General features: G+C 36.7%; 1 protein-coding gene across 2 annotated transcripts; it reads right to left on the bottom strand.

The window, feature by feature from the left end:
* Positions 1-8,008: 8,008 nt before the first annotated feature.
* LOC118269866 (uncharacterized) lies at positions 8,009-10,283 on the bottom strand. Of its 2 annotated transcripts, none has more exons than XM_050706925.1 (2): positions 10,027-10,283; positions 8,009-8,651 (listed from the first exon to the last, which is right to left on the bottom strand). In XM_050706925.1, exons 1-2 carry the CDS (start codon positions 10,124-10,126, stop codon positions 8,437-8,439), a joined length of 315 nt encoding a protein of 104 aa, XP_050562882.1. In that variant the 5' UTR covers positions 10,127-10,283; the 3' UTR covers positions 8,009-8,436. The 2 variants fall into 2 exon arrangements, with proteins under 2 accessions (XP_050562882.1, XP_050562883.1); XM_050706926.1 differs by lacking the exon at positions 10,027-10,283 and adding an exon at positions 9,204-9,430.
* Positions 10,284-17,504: the final 7,221 nt, after the last annotated feature.

Below are 17,504 nucleotides of genomic sequence, written 5' to 3'. Positions count from 1 at the left end.
CTGTGAAATTTTATTTTGCAACGACATAATTACAGCCTGGTTCACTTGTATTATGTATTTACTAACTAACTTCTACGAATGGCCTCGCCCGCGTTCCTGTGGGATAAGAAGTCCTCATGAGGATAAGAATCCTATAACCCAAATCAACTCATACTGTCTGTATATCAAATTTCATCGAAATCCTGTAGTTTCAGCGTAATTTACGGACAAACATCTAAACAAACAAACTTTCACATCTATAATACGAGTATAAGTGTGATTTAAGGACGCGTTCTCAAATCTGACGTAAATAAGCTATTTTTCAGTACATATTACGACCAAAAGAAACTTAACTGAACATAACTAACAATTACAATAGATAGATCACTTCTTTATCTCCAAAATATTGATTTGTAATGTGAAAAAAGTTATATTTTATTATTGCAAACACGATTTTTCTTTACCTCTTCACACAAAATTGACAAAAAAGGGTTGAAATTTAGGAACATTTTACTGCTACTACACGCATAATTCTGAATCTCAAAAAAATATCCCGGGGAAGCAGACATAATCAAAAATTATACTATGGGAAAAAAATACGAAAATATTTAAAATTGTCTCGGAAATAAATAAAAGTTCCCGTTTAATTTTTTCTCCTATTTTGCTGTCAGACATCAACTTTAAAGCGTAGCAATAAGGGTTATTTTATTTGTTTACTATTTAGATTTATTGGATAGAAAATGTCAATTGAAATTTCAGTCTGCGCTCGAGCGCTGTCGTGGGTGGACGCTGCGTCGCCTGTTACAAAAAATGGCCTTGAAAAAGATCGCTGTACGAGTACAAAATATTTGATATTATACTTCACAAACCAATCTTGATATTTTTACCGACTTCACAAAAAGGAGGAGGTACTATGTTCGGCTATTTGTATGTTTACACATTCTGTACGAGCAACACTTTACTGAATATAGAATGTTTCGTTATATTATTTTGAACATGAGGTTAAATCAAAATCCAAGATGGCGCCGACAAGATTTGCCAACTTTCCATCATGGGTGTCATTTTCATGGTTTTTGGGGTCGCTTATAGCGAATATGGAGTCAAAATCAAAATCCAAGATGGCGCCGACAAGATTTGCCAACTTTCCACCATGGGTGTCATTTTCATGGTTTTTGGGGTCGCTTATAGCGAATATGGAGTCAAAATCAAAATCCAAGATGGCGCCGACAAGATTTGCCAACTTTCCAACATGGGTGTCATTTTCATGGTTTTTGGGGTCGCTTATAGCGAATATGGAGTCAAAATCAAAATCCAAGATGGCGCCGACAAGATTTGCCAACTTTCCAACATGGGTGTCATTTTCATGGTTTTTGGGGTCGCTTATAGCGAATATGGAGTCAAAATCAAAATCCAAGATGGCGCCGACAAGATTTGCCAACTTTCCATCATGGGTGTCATTTTCGTGGTTTTTGGGTCGCTTATAGCGAATATGGAGTCAAAATCAAAATCCAAGATGGCGCCGACAAGATTTGCCAACTTTCCATCATGGGTGTCATTTTCATGGTTTTTGGGGTCGCTTATAGCGAATATGGAGTCAAAATCAAAATCCAAGATGGCGCCGACTAGATTTGCCAACTTTCCATCATGGGTGTCATTTTCATGGTTTTTGGGGTCGCTTATAACGAATATAAAGTGAAAATCTAAGTTCAAGATGGCGCCGACATAAATATATAAATGACCATGCCAGATCCTGCCCCACTTAATTTCATCAATGTACAAAAAATGTAAATTAATCAAAATTATGCAATGAAAATAAGACCCTTGGTTACTTAATTATTATTCTGATAAACTTGCGGATAAAAATTAGGAAATAAAAAGAATTTTAAAAACCCAAGGCCTATTTCCTGTATTTATCGCGACCCTCTGCGTTTCTTAGTAAGCTTGCACAAGGAACAAAACGAGTAATTCAATAAAAAAAAGATTTATTAATGTAATGTGTACGAATTTTAATATGAATTTGGTTTTAATACATACTGCAGACTGCTAGTTAATTTTTTTTATAATATATAATATTATAATGAATGCATATTATAATTATGATTTCGTGTTTGAACGTTAGTGATTAGATGTAACGAAACCTCATTGGCGTGCGTGTGTCATTATGTCCAAAAAGTCATTATTTGACATTCGCTCTGTCTGTTCTGTTTACATTGTTGTTTCGTTATGATTATGAATTAAAGTAGGATTACTAAAGGTGATATTGGTGATGAGTGATGACATTCCTTCCTTTCATAGCTAAACACCCTGTGATAGCATTGTAATTTAATTATTTCTACCATTATAACTGCAATTAACCTAACCTAAATGTAATATTTTGTACTTAGATTCATATAGATACCGCAAGATCTAAAGGCTTTTAATCATGTTTTTAGTTATCACTAATAGAGCAGCAATAGAATGCTACATTTGGCATGTCTGTACACTATATTTTTTGATGGGACAAAGCTCTATAGAGATTCTGGCATTGTCATTTTTGACATGAGTGTCATTGTTGTGGTTTTTGGGGTCGCTAATATCGAATACGGAGTGAATCATTCGATTTTATAAAAATTGAAAAATTTTATAAAAAATCCGGAATTAATTGACCCAAGACAGGCAAGAAATATGAATTTACAGGCTCATTCCTCGCATATTCAAACAAATATCGTGAAAATAAAGAATTGATGTTTAATTTATTTTATGTATTTTCTTTGTTTGTTCCACCCAGGTCTTGTCACGTTCGTTACCATAATTGTTTTTTTTTATCTTGGCGACCCCGAAAACCATTGATATAAAACCATAATAAAATATACAATGTGATAGGGGTGAGACTTCTAACCCGTTAAGGCTGAGTTCTACATCTAATTTTATCGACAAAAGTCGGGGGTCGAAGGGGTCGAATCCCCTCCCCCTTAAAATTATGGCAATTTTAATATTTTTTTTACTTTTTTTTATATCAAAGGTTGTATGCGTCGTAGAAACAAAAAAAAACGACAAACGGTAGCTAATAACCTTGGCTAACTAATTCATTACTTTTTTCAAATGTTTGATAATGTTTTGGTGAGAAAAAAAATCATTTGTGAATTATTTTTACCGAAAAAATCACAATTTTTCAATATTTTCAATTAGGGGTTCAACCCCCCATATTATATTTTTTGTCGATAAAATTAGATGTAGTACTCAGCCTTAACGGGTTAGAAGTCCCACCCCTATCACATTGTAGATTAAAAAAACTTAAAAACATGTTTTTGTGATGAACCGAACAAAATAATTTTAATATTAATACTAACAGTAGGCGGAAAATTTAGTATTGTTATGAGAATAATTAGTATAAAAGATATGGCGAAAAAGTGCTCATCACGCTAAATATCTTTTCTTGAAAGTATATTCAAATCTCTTCAGGTTCGGCTGGGCTGGAGTCCATGTCAGGGATTCTACATCCTCGATTTTCGTATGGCGCTAAAATGTGCTCATCACGCTGAACAACTTTTCTTAAGATAGTATATTCATATCTCTTCAGGTTCATCTGGGCTGTTAAGTGTCCACGTCAGGGATTCCTGACCCTTGATTAATTTCTACGAGGTATTAATTTGTCACCGGTCCTTGATAAGTCTACAAAGTTTGAACGAAATCGGTCCGTTTAAAATGGGTAAAAATCGAGTTGGAAGAGGTCGGTTATATAGAAACATACAAACAAACACACATACATACATCCTTTACATATGAAACTAAATAAAAGCATGTAAAAAGTTAGTTTTGCGTTGGCACCATTTGATTTTTGATTTCGAACGCTTACTTTCCGAAAACTATGAAAATGACACCAATCGAATAATCCGAGCCCAAATTCGGCACTGAACGGAATTGAACAACAGATAACACAAAACATTTGAGTCTACGCACGCACTAAACAAAATAAAAATATTAAAAAAGAAAGTAAGAAAATATTCAAACTTTCAAAGTATCAAGTTCATTTTGTCATAATTTCCGCAGCTATCCGTGCGTATGTGTGTATTGTCGAGAGTCGTGTCAATGTAGTGATGCGATTCGATACCTGTCAATTATGAGAACGCGTCCTTAAGCAAAAAAACTTTAATAATTTTACTAAACAATATTACAACCCCTCGACATCCAATAAATAGTATAATAAGAGCTGGTTTTCATTTCAGAAACGTTATAACGTCGCCTAATGCAATGGAAGAGCTACAGAGCCCGACTTTCCATGTACCTAGCTGATATTAGATTTCATTCTCAACCTTACTGAAAGGAGAATTTAATACAGAATTCGCGAAACCGTTTTGAAATGGCTGCTTGGCTCGCTGCTGCACTATTTTTGTCGTAACTTATGTAGTATTAAAAATATAACTTTATGTAGTTCGAACTAGGTGGAAATGTCCAGATCCAAAAAACCTTTTGGTGAAGTCAATAAATGGCATAGCACTAAAATCACGGAGTTACCTTTGCCTTCCTTTGTTTCATGAAAAGTGTCTATCTGTTGCCTGAATTTTCACCAGTTATCGTATCGTCACACCATTTTCCCCAGAGGAGTAGGCAGAGGTGCACATTACGGGACTTAATGCCACTGTACAACGTAAACCCACCATTTGCGTTATAAGTCCCATGTAATAGGGGGTGAGCCTATTACCATATACCAGACACACTTCCAAAATCTGTACTACAACTGAGAAAACCAAAAAAAGCCCAGTATTACTTTGCTCAACCCGAAAATCGAACCCGAGTCGCCTTGCCCGGCAGTCACACTTGCGACCACTCGACCAACGAGGCAATCTTTACCAGCTATTTATGCCATAATACAAACTTGAAATTAATCTTGATATACTTGCTCGGCAAATGCCTACATTAATGTAATTTTTGAGACTGAATTACTTTAGTTTATAAGTATTCGGTATACAATTTAAGCTAGTACCTATTTTTTGATAAATCGAATAACATTATGGTCGGATTAATCAAGATTGAATTAACCGCTTTAGCAGGCAGGGAAATGAATTTAATTTCCGCTGATACGTTAATAATTTAAGAGAATTACATTTTTAATTTATATGTTTTTCTTTTCGTGTTTTAGCCCGCTATTTGGGAAATGCTGTATTGTTTCAATTCATTAGGTACAATGATTAATAGCTGAAAATTGATTGTACTTAGTTCATATTTGGTCGTAATAGGCCACATACAAACAATTTTCCTAGATTTTTTGTCACTAGTTTTATCTTGACGTACTTTTCCATCAAGTATAAAAAATAACAAAATATAAATCATCGTTAGAATTCATAGAAACTATTGAAATAATACTGATGTTCTATTGTAACTGATGTATACCTACAGTTTACCGTTTCCGCCCATGAACTCGCAAACCCAGAGAAGTTACAAGTGTCCTACATTTAAACGTCGTGAATAGAATTCAAGGGATGTACAGATACAAGAATAGAGTGAATAGATCTTACTTGCAACATTTTCCCAAGAGTTGTTTTACACACATATACGCCAACCTCGTCTCCCATGGGGGTATGCAGAGACCGCCTATTGCTACAAATTTTACATACCTCTTTCGCTTCATCAACAATCATCAGTCTTTTCATGCTTGCTCGTCGGTTAAGGGTACTTTTGATTTGGCTCTTCTTTGATATATCACCAATCGGATGCTATATATCATCTCGTTTTACGTTGTACGTAAGTAACGCAAGCATTGTTTCACACAAGCTTTCAATTAAGGAACCTGTTTCTCAGTTCACTACAAGAAAAGTGAACAAAGTTCTGAAGAACTTTTCCAGTGACTCCGGTGTTAAAAGTTGAACTCTTAATTTAGTTCTGACTTTTAGTTGAATGTTGAAAGATACCTCCTTTTAGAAATCAGTGTAGTTAGTACATTTTACTCAGTTAATGATATCAATAAAAATAATCGTTAGCTTTATGGACACTACTGGATTTTTACTGCTATTTAAGAGAAACAGACTAGAAAAATTGATAAACTATAGTGAGACATTTCCGTACTCTTCATCTCTTCGTCTCCTCTACATAATGACTTCTGTCACAAGGAATACCGGAAAAAGGCAGTTTCATCGAGCCGTTAGCGGATCATTAAACACGTCGTAAAAATATATATTTTTGGTATCTTTTGAAAGTAACTTAAAACCATCATCTTATTGGAACTTTGGAAAGACTCCTTTTCAAACTAATATAACCTTTAGTATCACGAAATAAAGTTCTTAATTACATGACGCATGCGTATTTCTAGCTGACGAAACCTGTTTAATTAAATTTGAACTTTATTTGAAAAACTGCAACGTTGATATTTGTTTGCTAATGTAAAGTAATGCTTGCTCCATATTTGTTCAATTCACTGCAAACGGGCTAGTTTCATAAACGTTAATAAATTGATTCATTGGTTCGTCAATATAATAAATGAAACTAAATATTTTCATAAAACGTTTGCTACATGTGTTTAAATAGAGTTATGATGTTTGAAAATAGTTTATATTTTCACCCCTGATGTTTTTAATGAAAACTATTTTATTTTCAATCGCGAGCATATACGGGCTGTTCGCTTTTATTTTAGTCTGAAAAAGTAATAGAGTCGCGGCTACACGGCGTAAGAATTCGCGGATTTGATTAACTAATCTTTAAAGAATATACAAACTAGCATTATGTGGATGTTAATAAAGGAGAACATACAATGCTTAGCACTAAGTAATCGGAAAATTCAATAAAAATGTGGACACATCATGTATCGCATGCAATTCACATATTTTTGTATCACCACTTATTTTTATGGGGAGAGCATGCTGTATATCTGAGTACGTTATAATAATGTAATACACACACAATGAACTTGCCGAGCTAAAATTATAAAATCCTGTGGATATAGGTGTAGGTGTAGCCATTTTATGTCGGATTAAATATGTATATTTATGTTTTATTATATAGGTACAACATGAGCGAGATCCCAGAGCTGTCAGACATATCTTATTTTTACAAGCATTTGACCTTCGGCTTACAGTAGTTTTGTATATACTTTTTAATGCCTGAATGTTTGTAAAGCTTGCCGAGTGACACCTGCGCAGGTACCAGGTGAGAAAGGTAACTAAAAATTAGACTCACTTAACTTAAATTTTTATGTCTGATTTTTATATATGTTTTGTAGAATATTACTCTGAAATCATATTAAAAAAATCAGACATTTTCCATGGACCAAAACTTTTATCAGACGCTTTAAAGCTCTAAAAAATAGTGCGCCTTACAAAATTGTAATAGCAATATATGTGAGGTTGGAGAGAAATATCTTTTCGGCAAAGCAGTAGCACATTTGTAACATTCACGATGGTAATCACGTTCGTGCAAATTATCTGGTAAAACTATGATGATTTGTACTACTGTTTTGCATTACAGGGGCACCATATATTGCTATAACAATTTTGTAAGGCTCACTATTTTTTAGAGCTTTAAGCCGTCTGATAAAAGTTTTGGTCCATGGAAAGAGTTTGATTTTATTTATATGACTTCAGAGTATTATTCTACAAAACATATATAAAAATAAGACATAAAAATTTACGTTAAGTGAGTCTAATTTTTAGTTACCTTTCTCACCTGGTACCTGCGCAGGTGTCACTCGACAAGCTTTACAAACATTCAGGCATTAAAAAGTATATACAAAACTACTGTAAGCCGAAGGTTATATGCTTGTAAAAATAAGATATGTCTGACAGCTCTGGGATCTCGGACCATTTATTTTTTTCGTCTCTGAAAGACGCGAGGATGTACCTATACTATTTATGTAAGTATATTTTTTGAGGAAGGAAAAGGAGTGTCAGACTTTTACTAACTAAAAACCACCCTGTTCCTACTCCTGCTTTTCGAGCCAGAGCCCCGGTAAACACGCTAGGTAGTCCGCAGCTCGCAGTTATCATTACTCCACCAAGCTGGAGGACGTCCTACACTATATCTCTATCCCAGAACACAATATTACACAAATAAAACAATATACAATTTAAACCAGTGTTTACTTCACGAAAGACCCGAACCAGTGACGAACAGAATTACAATCAACGGCAAAAGTTATAGTCAACAAAGAATTTTAAATTATTGCTGTCAAAGACCTGCGAATCTGCCTGCTAAAAACCGCTTACACTAGATCAAAATTTCTTAATACGCAAAAAATTGTACGTGTAGAAATATAAATCACAATTACAAATTGTAATGAATATCTCCTAGCATACAATTTAAGAAATCACCACATTTATTAATGATGAAGTGTTCTTTGATCATGTTGATGATTAATTCCAGTGCATTATTTCAAGAAATCCCAGTCTTAGTACAGATACAGACGCCCACGATACAAGGACAAGACGACCAGATCAGCAGACGGAATTCTTCAACTTGTTAAACATGATGTTAATTATCAGGAAATAATCATTCTATCTTGGAGACCCTTCTTTGTTTGGTGAAGAAGCGTCGAGGCCCCATGCAGTCTTTGGTTTCAAAGCAGTAGACGATGCCGACGTTGCAATCTGTGTGGCAGGCACAACCGAAGTGGCAAACCGGAACGTTTATCGGACAACGTTTCGGCGGTGCAGCACCCGGGCACGGTGGGGTGCAAACGGTCTCGTTGCAGAAATCCAAATCGGCTGCGAACAAATAAAAAATTAATTTACATTTACAAAAATAACAAAAGATAAGACAAAAAGCTCAGGCTTTGTTTTTTTCTGATTATGGATCGAAATTACTGATGAATACCTATTGTCTGAAGAGCCCATAGCAGAAAAATCGAAATTGATTTAAAACAGAGTCTTATACGTATTCTTAAGGTACAGCTAAAGGTACACGTCCACAAGCCCGCATCGTACGCATTGCACGCAACGGATTTTAGTTTGTATTGTATAGAAACTCGTACAACTGCGTCCACTGATCCGCAACGTACGGAACGCATCATCGGCAATGCCTACATATTGCATGTAGGCATTGATATCATACGGAACGCCGATGCCAAAAATCAGAGTGAAAGTGGCTTTGACAATCCGATTGCTAATACATGCGTCGGCAATTCGAACGCTGCCGATACAGTGGACGCAGCCTGAAAAATTAAACTGTTTGCTGCGATCCGTCTGATGTGTACGATGCGGGCCTGTGGACGCTTACCTTAAGGGTACATTTTCTTACCAGCTAATAAAAATACTTACATGGATTATCTATATCTCTAGAATAAGGGTCGAAAGTATCTTCTGCATTAATGACTATTATTTGCACTATACATAAACAAACTAATAATTTTAGACTCATAGCAAAAACTAATAATTTAGGGCGTTACAATCAAAAATAAAACCTGAACTAAATTGTTTTTTGACATTTTATTATCAAATTCAACAGGATTCATTTTTATTCTTGTCGTTGAAAGAAAACGAAATATTTCAAAAAACATTCTATAGTTCCATAGACTTATGAGGTACATACACTTACATCAAAAAAGTTTTTATGAAAAACTGATTACAATGCAACAGATACCTCAAAGAAGAATTCATTTTGTAAATACTTGTTAAAAAAATACAAAAATAAAAAACAGACCACTACCACTGTAGGTGGGTAGTACAGTAGTTGTATAAAAGTAAGCGTCCACAGGCCCGCATCGTACGCATCACACGCAACGGATTTTAGTTTGTCTTGTATAGAAACTCATACAACTGTACGTCCACTGATTCGCATCGTAGGGCTTTGACTTCCCTACTATCGTACTTGAGCTTCACTCGCACATCTACATAGCTAGCATGGCTTAACACTGGTAGACACGGATTCAGCTATGCTTTTTTTATGGAAAGATGCGTGCTGTAGATGTGTGCTGTGGATGGTTTCCCTACTATCGGTAGTATCAGTGGAAACGGTCACTTAGTTTCACAGTTTAGCTATTACATCTTCGTAGCATAGCTACATAGCACATCGCTGGTGACAAAGCACCCTTGAAAATCTACGAAAACTTATCATTTTCTCAACTATCTATTTAATACTAACCTGGTATGGCAATATCCTTCAGTGACGGGTAATTATTTTCTTGTGAATTTGTTACTAAAACTTGCAAGAGACATAACAATACTAATAATTTAGTAGCCATTGTATCTGACTGTTCGTTAGAATAGGATAGAAATTGAATACTAATTTTGTACACGATTGCTTTATAAACGTCATCTTGGAATTTCTTTACGTTTATTTTATTTTAGTTAGCTTGGTTGAATTTCGTATTCCAAGTGACTGTGTGACATTGAATAAGTCAACATTTGAAAAGTATAGAGTATTTATATGTAGAAGCTGCCAGCTGCTAAATTTGGCTTAAAACCTTATTGGATGTCAGGTAAAAAATAAATGATTTTATTTTCTGATCATGTTTTATTTTCTGAGGATGTGCTGTAATGGGTTTTACCACGGAATACATAGTTTTTCTATTACATAGGTGTTGCAAAATGAAGCTAGTCTAAAAAAAAACTTACAGTAGTCAGTGGGATAGAAATCCCTAATCTTTCTAGTAAAAAAATCAGGCAGTTTATAAAGATACATAAAAAGATAAAAAGGTAGATTTATATGTAGGTAATATGCCAATGTTAATATGGTTTCTAAAATTGAACCCCATAATAACTACTAAAGCTAAGATTTCATAACTAAAAATCCCTAGTCAGGTAAATAATTGCAGTCAACTGGATCTCCAAAAAATAATTTTTTTTATTCGAGTATTTTCCAACAACGAAACTTTTAAAAAATATGTTTCTTTATTCGAGTATTTTCCAACAAGGTTGTCAATAAAATGTTCGTTGCCTGGAGGCGTGATAAATACATGCATATTGAAGAGATAGCAGTATTTTCAGTAATTGGTCTTTCTACATGGTATACTGATACATATAATAATTATGCTTGCCAATTTCGTCATGCAACTGCCTTTTTTGGATAATATTTTAAATCACATCATCCAATCAACAGCCTATAAGTGGCCACTGCTAACCAAAGGTGTGAGCATTAATCACCACGCTTGCTAATTCGGATTGGCGATTTAAAACTTATAGACAGAAATTATATGTTCAGGTTTCCTCACGATTTACCTATTCTTTCACCGTTTGTCAGTGGTGTCCTAATATGATTAGAAAGTACATATGACTTGAAAAAATTGGTACTTGCCGATGGTAGTTTTCGAGCTCGCACCCTCATGCACGAGAAAGCTTAAATATTCGGACCTCCACATACTCATTTTAAATGCAATGTGACAAAAATTAGGAACATTATTAGGTACTCTTTATTGCCATTGATAGAAGAAATGGGTTTTCAAATATTGTGAAAACCTTTTTTTGAAGGGGAAAATCATACAATGACTGCTCCCGCCTTGAATGAGGCGAGAGGGAGTGTCAAACTGTTACTTACTAAAAACCACCCTGTTCTTTCTCCTGCTTTGAGCCGGAGCCCCGGTAACCAAAATGTAAAACCCTGGAATGTAGAAGAAGAAGGCTCTGCGAAATTCTCACGATAATTTTCAAATTCTTATTTAAGATCCTGTTTAAAACTACTTAATTCTTACCGTCAAGTCTTTAATTAAAACTGTCCCTGTAACTTCAGGACGGTTCGTGTAATTCTATGTAGCACAGAATTTAATTTGGTGCGGAACTCAATCACTACAGCTTTAATATTAACATTTTCCCTGTTATAATAAAATGTAGCTTGCAATTTTGTAGAGTGAGTGGCCTTCAAGTTTACCAAGATGTTACTTGAGTAGATGTAATTAATGATTTTGGTACTTCAGTTTTAAAATTGGTTTTCAAGATCAAGATTTTTTTATCAGAATATTTTTTTCTTAAATATGGTAGATGACTAATTTTTAATTAAGTGTCCGTCTTGTTGATTTTTTACAATATTAGACACGTCGTATTTATTATTTTCTTACGGAAAGAAATACCTTCTAAGACACATCGGTTTGAAATATCGCGTGACGTTACTTCTATGTACGTTTTATACGTAGAAATGACGTAAGTGTTTGCTCCTATTCCTAAACTTATATCACAAAATAAAAAATCCTTTGTCTAATATATTTTCATTACCTAACTGACGAACTCATTAAATTTTTAATATTCATACTTCTTCAACATCCCGATTTTCACCAGTTCGGTCTGACGAAAAATTTCATTGAGTTTAGTAATTTTTCTAGTACGTATCACAGTTACGTTTAATAAAATAAATGAATCTAAGTAAAATCTTGAGTTTCTTCATCGTGCACCCTTCCGAGTCTGACTGGAGTTAATTTATAAGAGGAAATTAATTTATGAAGCTCGCTGCTTATTTATAGGCCATCATCAACACTTTGCCTTACATATTTCCGGAAATTTTATGGAGAGTCGAGATTTTATGATTCTTTACTGAACGCTTATTACAGCATGTAGGTACTGTATTGAGTTATACTTTAATCTCCGAAGGGTTAGGCAGATACATACACATACGCAATGCATCATGTTGACAAAATAATAGGGGAAGTCTGTTGTCTGGGAAATGATTCTTTAAAGCAAATTCTGTACTAAACTACCTCACCCCCTGTTACATGGAACTTATACCACAAAAGTGGATGTACATTTTACAGTGACATTACTTACGTGTTGTAATGTGCACAATGCACCTCTGCTTTCCCTTCGGGGATAAAAGGCGTGATGTTGCTACAAATGCTTTACTAAACCTGGGAATTTGACCAGAGACCACTTTCTTTGCAGTTGTACTTGTAACCACTTAGCTAACGCGTCACACCCGTTACTATGTAATACAGTAAAATATTTTGTTCCGATCACTTAATTATTATTATTACAAAGCAATTTAAATGCAAAACATCAGTGTCGTGTTTGCTTTACAATTTTGCCAATATGGCCGCATTAATCGCACAAATATGCTAATTACTTCAACCTTCCATGTCCATGTCATTAGCTGATTGCATTTGGTACAATACATTCAATTAGTAGAAATGCATGACAATCAGTATTGGTAAAATTATTTATTTTATACAATAAAATACATGTTATCACGTAATGAAAACATTAAGCGTGGGAGAGACATGCTTCGTCATGAATGGGCCGGCTTGACCGGAGTGATACCACGGCCTAGCAGAAAACCGATGTGAAATAACGCTTGCGTTGTATTTCGTTTTGTATGTAAGATTACCGAAGGCCTAATACCCCCCTTCCCAATCCCCGATTCCCCAACAACCCTTAAATTCCTATCCCCCAAAAGGCCGGCAACGCACTTGGCGGTGGCAATTGCTTACCATCAGGTGATCTTAAGCCTAACTACTGCGCGAACCGTGAAATTAAACGATAAGCAAGCAAGGAAACTGAAGAAACGTGTTGCTATTACAAAAATCACAGGCGTCAGCATAACACACGCTTTATTATGTCACATGATACAAAATATCTTATCAAATATAATTATATTTTTTGTTTAGTCTAAATATAATTTATCTCTTTTTGTGAAAGCTCTTGTCATGTTGTTTTTAAAATACATATCTACATTGATAAGATTGATTCAAAAATAATATAAATCCTAATTTGGGATTTTCCCAGATAGATATTCTCAACCGAAAAATAATGACGAAATTTCGAAAAAAAGTTAGCAATCGAAAAATCAGGAAAATAAGAATCAATTCAAGAATTTCTTAATTAGTTCCTCGGTATTGGAAAGAAAAATTGCCTCTTTTTAAATATTTATCCCAGGAGACCATATTGTAAAATGGTAAAAAGAGCATCGAGCGAGCGAGCACTCTAATCATACAAATCATACTATACCTAGAACTAAAAAAAACTACCTCGTTGATCTATGGGTTGCAAATATGACTGCAAGGGTCTCCAAGCAAAGCATTACTGGGCTTTTTTCGGTTATTCAAAATTGTCTCAGTAGTAGCACAAAGTCTAAAATTGTCTCATTATATGGCAATCAATCAGCCTCCTATTACATGGGATTTATGGTAGAAAGTGGATGTACAGTGTACAGTGGCATTACAGTACACCAGCCTACCTCTTCGGGGATAAGAGGCGTGACGATACAGTAAAAAAATAAAAATAAGAGAAAGAATTAAAAGCCATTCTTTAGAAGGAAAAACTCAATTCATATAACTTAATAATACCCCCTCCAATCTCTATAAATACACATAGATATGTATTTATGACACAGCATTACTTGTATAAAAATTGAGCGTGACTCTTATATAAGCTTCATACAAAACAAACAATTAATTGAAACAGTTGTCATGTGGTGCTGATAAGATTATTCGTGTCTTATCATTGTGGAACATTCTTTTATCTCGTATTTGTTTCCAAGTAGATCCATGTGAGGTCCTAGTGTTGATAATGGTGTTTTCTTTCTCCTGCTAAATGTTAAAGTGAACTTCTTAATTGATTTTCAAAAGTAGGCAGGAATACTGATGAATTAGCAGAGGTGACTGCCACGTTGGTCGAGTGGTCCCAAGTGCGACTCGACAAAGGATCTCAGGTTCGATTCCCGGGTCGGGCTATTAATGGGCTTTTTTCGGGATTTTCGAAATAAAATCTCGTAGTAGCATGGAATCTGGAAATGTGCCCGGTATATGGCAATAGGCTCACCACCTATTGAAATTGCATTGACATTGAGATGAATTTTTAGTTAAACTAAACGATGTGTATGACTCTCGTAAAAGAAGTCAGAAACCCTGATATATAACAATTAGGTATATAACTACATACTGGAACGGTGTAGGCGAGTATATCGTATCTCTTATACTGAGTTGAGTAGGTCAGGGATAACAATCGAATCATAATTACAAACATAACTTATTTTATGTAAAAATCCCCAAGAAATCACTCTGAAACAGTGAGAATATATTTCATAGTAAAATAACGAATTGTATCATAATCAGGAAGTTTCCAGAACTGAGTAAATTTTGCCTTTCCAATAACATTCCATTAAGCTATTTTTTATTTCAGGAGGGGTTACCATCGGCGTCGAGACGACGATGAAGTACCTAGGACTCGTCCTCGACAGTCGATGGAACTTCGTGGAGCACTTCCGACGTTTGGCTCCTAAGTTGGAACGGACGGGGGCTGCGCTTAAGCGGCTCCTGCCCAACCTCGGGGGCCAAATGCCTCCTGCCGGAGGTTGTACGCGGGGATCGTGCGGTCCATGGCCCTCTACGGCGCCCCTGTGTGGGCGCCGAACCTGATGCGGCGGCCAGCTCGGGCGCTGCTCACGTCCCAGAGGGTCATGGCCATCCGGGTGATCCGCGGATATCGCACGATCTCCGGAGAGGCGGCGAACCTCCTTGCCGGATTACCGCCGTGGGATTTGGAGGCGAAAGTGCTTGCGCGCGTCTTCTGTTTGCGCGCCGACGCGCGTCGCCGGGGCGAAACTCCGCTGCCGCGCCAGATTAGTGCGTGGCGGGACGAGCTCCGGCGCGATCTCATGGCGGAATGGCAGCAACGACTGTCGCAACCGAGGGCTGGGCTCGCTGTCATTGCAGCGATAAGTCCCCTCTTTGAGGAGTGGCTTGAGAGACGCCACGGCGTCCTCACCTACCGCCTGACGCAGGTGCTTACCGGACATGGAAGTTTCGGTAGGTTCCTGTTTCTGATTGGGCAGGAGGAAACGCCCGGGTGTCATCACTGCGAGGACCGTCCTGAGGACACAGTGGAACATACGGTGGCGCTGTGCCCTGCATGGGCTGAGCACCGCCGTGTCCTCAGGGATGTAGTCGGCGACGGCGACCTCTCGCGTCCGGCATTGGTACAAGCCATGGTGCGGAGCGAGGGGGACTGGGATGCCGTCTCCTCCTTCTGCGAAGCAGTCATGCTAGCTAAGGAGGAGGCGGGGCGCGTGAGAGAACGAACCTCCTCACGCCCCAGCCGTCGCGAGAGACACTCCGGGCGTCGGGGATCGCGTGACGATCTCCGGCCACCGTAAGTGCGGGCCTGCGGACGGCGAGCAAGGGTAGTTCGCCGCCCGACCAGAACCAGACCCGTGCGTGCGGCGCGTCGCGTTCCGCGCGCGCCTCAAAGAGCCATCAGACCACCACAGATGGGGCCCAATAGGGCTGATGCCTAATCCGGAGCTGCGGACAACCTAGCGGGTTTACCGGGGCTCCGGCTCGAAAGGCAGGAGAAGGAACGGGGTGGTTTTTAGTCAGTAAGAGTCTGACACTCCCTCTCGCCTCGCCCAAGGCGAGAAAAGTCATTGGATGATTTTCCCCCCTCAAAAAAAAAAAAAAAAAAAAGCTATTTTTTATTTTATTTCTTTAGACACGTAAGATATGCTATAAAGATGTGTCGCAGCAAACTAGCTATCCGAGGAAGACGCGCAGCTCCGGTATGCAATATATCGATAGTAGGGAAACCATCTATAGCACACATCCGTAGCATGCATCCATAACACGCATTCACAGCACGCATCTTTCAATATAAAAAACATAGCTTAACTGAGTCCGTTTCCACCAGTGCTGTGCTATACGTACCAATTAATATAATTGGTGGAAACCAAACACATCCACAGTCAAGCACATCTCTGGTGGAAAAGCACCGTAATATTTCTTCAATACTGCAGGTCATCCACGTTTTGCTTGCGTGTAAAAATATCAGCTGCAAATGACAAAAATAAATTATTTATCTGCACAATTTTTGCTCGGTCATAAGACCAGGTTTATTTGCGTGCAGGTGTATGATAAACAAGTATCCATGTACGATTTTAAATAAATAATCTATTTTTGTTTTGTTATCAATAGATAGATACCAAACGTCGATGAAAAATTTAAAAGAAGTACCAAATACTTAATGCCTAAGACCGTTGTGGACAATATGCCCAAGCCTACCCAAAAAGGTTACGGCGAGCCGCTGGATACAGATCGCTTCTAAATATTCTAGCTGGCCAGTCTGGAAGTCATTGTAACTAATATATTATGATTGCATTTTATAATAATAGTTTGAAATCTGTAAATAAATGACCTCCTTAAAATTTCTGATATACAATAATTCTTCACCATTTAGTACTTAATAAATGAATTATGTATGCATGCTCTTTCATTATACATTGCTAGCTACACCTTCCTCAATAAATGCTCTATTCTCCACAAAAAAAAATTCAAATCGAACCAGTTATTCCAGAAATTAGCGCGTCCAAACAAACTCTTTATATATTAAGTATAAGATGTTGAGATATTCTAAAATTGAACGACGATACAAAAAATTCTGCATAGAACTTATTATGTATGCAGACTCTTAAAATACACCTAGAAACACAAAAACTGCGTCGCAGTTCTTTATGCAAAAACGAACGCTCACAATTTTAAACGACCTCGGGACTCGCAACAATTAGGCGTATTTTTATCAATTTGTTTATCACTGTAAAGTCAACAGCAATTATTATTTCATCTACAAACTTATTTATCAGTGTTATCAAAAACAGAATCAAACACATTACGTCAAATACTAAACACTCATGTACACAGAACGCAATTA

This window comes from Spodoptera frugiperda, chromosome 30 (genome assembly GCF_023101765.2).
Source record: "Spodoptera frugiperda isolate SF20-4 chromosome 30, AGI-APGP_CSIRO_Sfru_2.0, whole genome shotgun sequence".
Classification (NCBI taxonomy): Eukaryota; Metazoa; Arthropoda; class Insecta; order Lepidoptera; family Noctuidae; genus Spodoptera; species Spodoptera frugiperda.
The sequence above is the reverse complement of the archived record's forward strand: the minus strand, read 5'-3'. Positions and strand labels throughout refer to the sequence as shown.